Below are 6,139 nucleotides of genomic sequence, written 5' to 3' on the forward strand. Positions count from 1 at the left end.
TTACAAGGACCTTGTCAGTTTACAATCCCTTATTTTTTTATTTTTTACACCTACAGCACCTGGTCTTCCTAGGTGGCCTCCCATCCAGTTCATACTTTTAAAGAGCACGTGGCTGAGCGTTTCTCTAGAGGAAGTTCAGAGAGCGCTTCTCTGTTCTTGGAGCCTGCCAGGCTTATTAGGAAAGACATAGTCTATGTACCTGGGCATATTAAAGATACTTAATTGTCCTACAGCCCAATGAGGTGTAGAACACTTGATAATAAATAAATTTCCTAATGTTCAAGTTTATGTATGAGTGAAAACTAGAAGAGCAAAGTGAGAGTTAATGAAACAAACTTCCTAGGACAATTTTGAGTAAGGATTAGGATTTGGGATGGCCTATGGAAAACAAATGAGATTGAGCAAGTCATGGGTTGAGGTTGGGATTCAAATGATTGATTTTAACAGTTGTTTTCATTTTATAATCCCTAAGGTATAAGGGAAATCAACCATGGGCTTGGGAACTCTAGCCGTTTAAGTTAGATGGTGAAAGAGCCCTCTTGTTTCTAACTTAAGTTCTCTGTTTATTTTCCAGAGGGGTGATGGAGAAGTCCTTCCTGGAGTATTATGACTTCTATGAGGTGGCCTGCAAAGATCGCCTTCACCTTCAAGGCCAGACTATGCAGGTAATGCAGCCCTTGTTATTGACTTCGAAGATCTTATAGCAGACCATGTAAAATCCCCCTACAAGGGTGACATCTACATCTCTCATAGAACTCAGAGCCGAAAGGAACCTGGTTCAGTTGAATAGCTGAGGCCCAGAGAGCAGACTGACTTGCCTAAATCCATATGGAGTTGGTTCTAAGTTCCTGGCATAAAGTAGGTACTCACGAGTAGAATCTGAATCATCCTTTCTAGCCTGGAACTCCTTCGCTTCTTGGTCACTAGTCTTCAACTCAAGAACATTCAGCCCTCTCAGAATCTTAGGGATTATAAGAATCATCTATTGGAATTCTATCGCTAGCTCAAGGGTGCTAAGAGAAAGAAGGCTTAGATAGAAGAGAAGCATTAGGTATGCAGTAATATGTGTTGAAAGAGCCCTATTACAGGATAGTAACCGGTTATTCTCTGCCCCTACTGGGGAAGTGTGTTTCTGCTTCCAGTTAGAATCAGAATTTAGGGTGGTTTTAACAAAGAGGTTCTCAGTAAACCAAATTGTGCATAGGCCAGATATAAACAACCTGGTTGGTAAGCGGGTGAGAATCCCTTTGTTCTTACCTTTTGGATCATTTACTGGTGGTCTTGCTTAGAAATGTGGTGACTCAGATAAGTGACTAACGTTCTCTCCAGCTCTTCTTGAGCTCTCCCCACCCAGCCAGCACCACCAGCAGTAGGAGTAAATGTCTTGTTTCCTCAGTTGCTACTTAGAAATTTAGCTTCCCTAGCCTTCCTTCAAGGCCTTCCCACCCACCTGCCACATTTAACTCAAAGGGCAAGGTCAGCTCAGGAGTAACTTGTTTCCAAAACCATTTTTGTGAGTATATTAAAGATGATGCATGCCATGGTTTGTTCACCATCAGGAATTCTCATTGCTGGTATATGGCAGCATTTCCAATATTCAGTCTTAAGGAAAAATAACTTGCGATGAGAGAGAGAAAGGGAGAAGCAGCAGTTGGGCAGGAGAGTGGATAGAAATGGAGCCAGTGATGAAGGAAGAATTGGAGAATTGATAGCTCCGGAGTAATTGTGGAGTTCAGCCTTTGGGGAATGTAACCCTCATCAGTGAAAGTGTGAGATGTGGTCACAATGACTGTGACTTGTGTCCACTGGCCCCTGATCATGAGGGTAATGTGTAGGCAGGAGTGTGGAAAGAGTTTATGTGGGAGAAGCAGACAGACTGTGAGAGGGGAAAATCGTATACCTGCCAAGGAAAGAGGTCTCCACTATTTTGAGCCCTGGCCACATTACTTTGTTGCTATATTCCCTATGTAACATTTTAAATTCCTTTCTTTGTATATCCTCTAACCACAGTTACTTTTGAGACTTTAAGGACAGTTAAGCCCTTTCTATGTAATATTTGGGGACCTTTGATCTAAAATGACAAGGACTAGGGTCAAGGCTAGGAGGTGGCCTTGGCTCGATGCCCACAAACCTGGACAGGAATATGATGATTGGTTCTTGGGGAAGAATATAGGTGCTTATCTAGAAGTCAGAACTTCTGAGTTCTAGACCTGCCTTTGACCTTAGAAAAGCAAATTACCCTTTTTGAGTACAGTAAGTCTTCATTTAACATTGTTGTTAGGTTCTTGGAATTACGGCAAAACCAATTTTACCGTAGGCTAATTGATATAAATGAGTTGTTCTTTTTTGTTGTAACAAAAAGGGTGTTGAACAAAACGATGTCATTCAAGGACCTGCTGTAGAGGCAATGAAGGCTAATTTTCCCCTTGTATATGATTTTTATGAGGTTAATTGAAAAAACAGCATACTTATTACAGTCCTGGTCTTGAATTTCTCTTCTTCATCTATCTTGCCTTTACCCCATTCCCCTTCAGCATACTGGCTTGCCTTTGAGGAATGCAAACATATCTGAATGTTGCTCCAAGCCTGGGCAACACCCCTGTCTGTGGTGGTAAACGTGCTATAATATTCCTGAACAAAGATTGTCGTCCTGTTCGGGACTGTCTATGCTGTGCCCTCCTCTGTTCTTATGACTCAGAAGTTAAACATGTGGTTCATATGGGTCCAAAGCTGCGCTCTCTAGCGTAAGCCACCCAGACTTGAATCTTCCATCCCACTTGTCTCCTTTCCCCCACAGGACCCTTTTGGAGAGAAGCGGGGCCACTTTGACTACCAGTCCCTCTTGATGCGCCTGGGACTGATTCGTCAGAAAGTGCTGGAGAGGCTCCATAATGAGAATGCTGAAATGGACTCTGACAGCAGCTCCTCTGGGACAGAGACAGACCTGCATGGGAGCCTGAGGGTTTAGACCCTGCTCCCCTCTCCCTTCCTCCCACTTGAGAGTCCCAGCAAAGTTCCTTCCCCCTACCCCACGGATGGAGAGGCACTGTGTATCTCCCTCCAAACGTGACGTCATCCTGCAAGATGGCAAGAACCAAGCAAGCTTGGATCCCAGAGTGTGGGAGTGGGGAAGCTGTTCCCGACCTGACCTCCTTGGCTCTCGAGCATCTGGGGCTATATTCATCCCATATCAGGGGCCAGGGTACCTCTGCAGGAGCACCTAGGGCGAGGGCCTCTGGCAAAAACAAAACAACCAACACACCTCTCCACAGGGCCAGCTCCTTAGGGATAGATGGGAGACAGAAATTGCAATTCCAGGAGAGGGTGTGCCCAAATGATTTATGGGGATATCTGGAAGGGAGCTCGGGGTGGGGGGCTGTCTGTGACACTTAAGCAGTCTGGGTGGTTGTCTGTCTGTCTCTCTTCAGTCTTGAAGCAGGGCTTCCCAATGCCCTTTTCCTCCCTGCCTCTCTTCCCCCATTATTTCCCATGGGCCAGCATAATTTTGTTTTTCCTAATTTATAGTCACTGTTCTAGACAGACCAAAGAGAAGGAACAGTGGTGGAGTCTAGGCTGCTGATCAGTAAGCTTTACCTAGCACCTGAGCACCTTTCTCTTCTGCGCCCCCATTCCCTCACCCATTTATAGATTTAAGACATAAGGTAAATGTGACAGACTGAACCAAGGTCTTGGTAAAGCCTGCACAGGCACCGTAAGAAGCTGAAAATGCTGTTTATTCCCACAATCACTGATTTGAAAAGTTTCCAACACAGGCAGCTGCTGTGTGTATGGGATTAGAGCCACTACATAGAATAGTCTCTTACAGATTTTCATAAATACTAGTCACGATGAGGGTATTTCTCGGGGTGAGGTGAGGGGGGAGACTGATGCTAGTCCTATTGTATTTTATTTGGCTGTCCTTGTGTATTTTCACCCCAGCCTGTAGTCCTCCCCTTCCTCACGTCAAAGCCCAGGGACTTATGGGGAGCAAGGGTAGCCAACAGCCTGGAAGATTGGGGCTGGGACTCTGGAGACTCCTCCCCTTCTCTTTCTTCCCCCCTCCCTCCCAGCTGCTCTTTGTCACTGACTCTGATGGGTGTTTGCCTGGCTGTGTCGCTTCTCTATCTGTATTTAGCTGCAGTGATCCTTTAGCTGGTTGGCTCAGAAAAATGTGCTTTAGGTGCCCTGTAATACTGGGCGTTGAGGGAATCATCTTTCCCCTTTCTGATGTGTTCTCCCTGTTTTCCAGATTATTACTGTTATGGCTCCCAGTGGGGTATTGGTGACCCATGTGACACAGGGCCCCCCCAGTTAGTATCCTGCCACATTTAAGGGAGAGGATAGCTTGTACCTGCTCTGCCAGCTGCTATGGAGGCCTCTGCCTTGTGGATCATGGGACTTCCCTGGGAGAGTTGGGAAGGGGGTTGGGCACAAAGGAGAATGTCCTACTTGGGAGGGCAGGAAGCAAAAAAACTGGACAGGAAATGGGTCTGGGGATCGGAAGTTTATCTTGTGTATCTGAAGGCTGGGTCTTTTCGGAAGAAGAGTCAAAAAGAGACCCTGCTTCCAATTTCCCTCTTCCATTCCCTGAACTAGTGCAGGGCTTAGAAGAATGCCCTTGGTCTGTTGATCCAGTGTTGTCTGTCATCCACTTAAGTGTTCCCACTTTCAAGTGACAATCCTCTCCTTGGCCCTACCATGGGCAGAGTATGTCTGGCATACTGGCCTGACTTTTACGCCCTAATCTTGAGTTGAGGAAATATATGCACAGGAGTCAAAGAGATGTCTTTATATCTGACTGTACATAAATGAAGTTTTTTTTCTTTTTGGTGCAATAAAGTTTGTTTTGGCAGAAGGAGGAAGCGCCTGTGGGTGTGGGAGGGTTTGTGTAAAGGAAAAATGGGGTCATCCTGACAACTACATACCTCACCTAGGCCAGAAACTGTGAGGACAAAGTGCTCAGTGACTTGTCTGGAAGCTGACAACTTGGGTTAAATGATGTGGATGGGAGCAGGACTATTGGTGACAAAAGTTTTCTACCATCGAGAAATGGGGTCCTTATGAGGCGGTAGCTCTGGCAGTCAAGGAGAGGAATGCCATCTTAGCCTCAGTTACTTCCAAAGAAGTACCTGCCCAGAAACTGGAAAGTGAGGGTAGAAACTATACATCCCCTGTTAAGACTGTCTTAGCCCTGGTGTCTAAATGTGGATGATCCAAACCATTGGGTTTTCAGTTTTCTACTACTAAACCAGGGCTCCTTAGGAATTTAGGAGAGTATGAAAACTGGCTCCTAGCTCATCACCGCCTTTCTTGCTATCAGAGGCTCTTTCGGGTGCAGAGGCTTTCCTCTTGGCCGACCATTTGTGTAGGAAGAAGTTACACCATGTCCTGCCAGCCTGTCCTGTGCAAAAGTGTGGGCTCAGGTAAGTGGACCTAGGCTTTGGTTCTGCTTCTTAAGCTGGTGGTCCCTAGTAAATTAGATTGCTCACCTGCAAAGTTAAGGATATCTATTTCAACTTTTAAGGTGGTTGTGAGGATTAAACTGGACACAGGATAAGTGTTCAGTAAATGATTTTTCCCACCACTAAGGCTAGAGGGACCTGGTGGTTAGTACAGAAGGAAAAGCTAGTAGGGAATTTGAGAAACTACTACATTCATTATTGGTTGATTCCCCTCAAATTCCATTCTTCCCTCTAATCTAACCATTTATCATTAACCTCTATTCCCTTCACACTCACAGCTGAGTCTGTCATAACCTGGAATCCTTGCAGAGGAAGCTGGAAGAGTGAATATTTACTATAGTCCATTAGGATCTGCATTTGAGATGTAAGGAACATTTATAAGGGAGAGGTTTGAATTAACACAGGCTGTAATTTGTCTCAGGGCTATAAGGAGAGTAGACGGTCAAGCTGGAAGACATGGCCTTCATTCTAGGCCCAGCTCTACCATGGACTTGTAGATGACCTGTGCAAGTCATTTTATACATGCTCGCTGTTACCTTTGTTACTCAGGTTACCCTTACTGGATAAATGAGGTTTTCTCCAATAAAGATGCAATGTGAAGGCACTTTAAAAAATAAAATAATGGGAGAAGAATATTGGGGCAAGAAAAAAACTTGGAACATTATTTTGTGTTTTTT

General features: G+C 45.0%; 1 protein-coding gene across 1 annotated transcript in view; it reads left to right on the top strand.

The window, feature by feature from the left end:
- The window catches only part of UBE2Z (ubiquitin conjugating enzyme E2 Z), a 15,429-nt gene extending 10,571 nt beyond the window's left edge, over positions 1-4,858 (top strand). Inside the window, exons 6-7 of the mRNA XM_006924767.3 lie at positions 575-665; positions 2,798-4,858. Of these exons, the coding sequence (XP_006924829.1) occupies positions 575-665; positions 2,798-2,968 (262 nt within the window). The 3' untranslated portion in view covers positions 2,969-4,858. The remainder of the gene's footprint in view (positions 1-574; positions 666-2,797) is intronic.
- The last annotated feature ends 1,281 nt before the right edge of the window (positions 4,859-6,139 follow it).

Source organism: Pteropus alecto, unplaced genomic scaffold, assembly GCF_000325575.1.
Source record: "Pteropus alecto unplaced genomic scaffold, ASM32557v1 scaffold98, whole genome shotgun sequence".
NCBI lineage: Eukaryota > Metazoa > Chordata > Mammalia > Chiroptera > Pteropodidae > Pteropus > Pteropus alecto.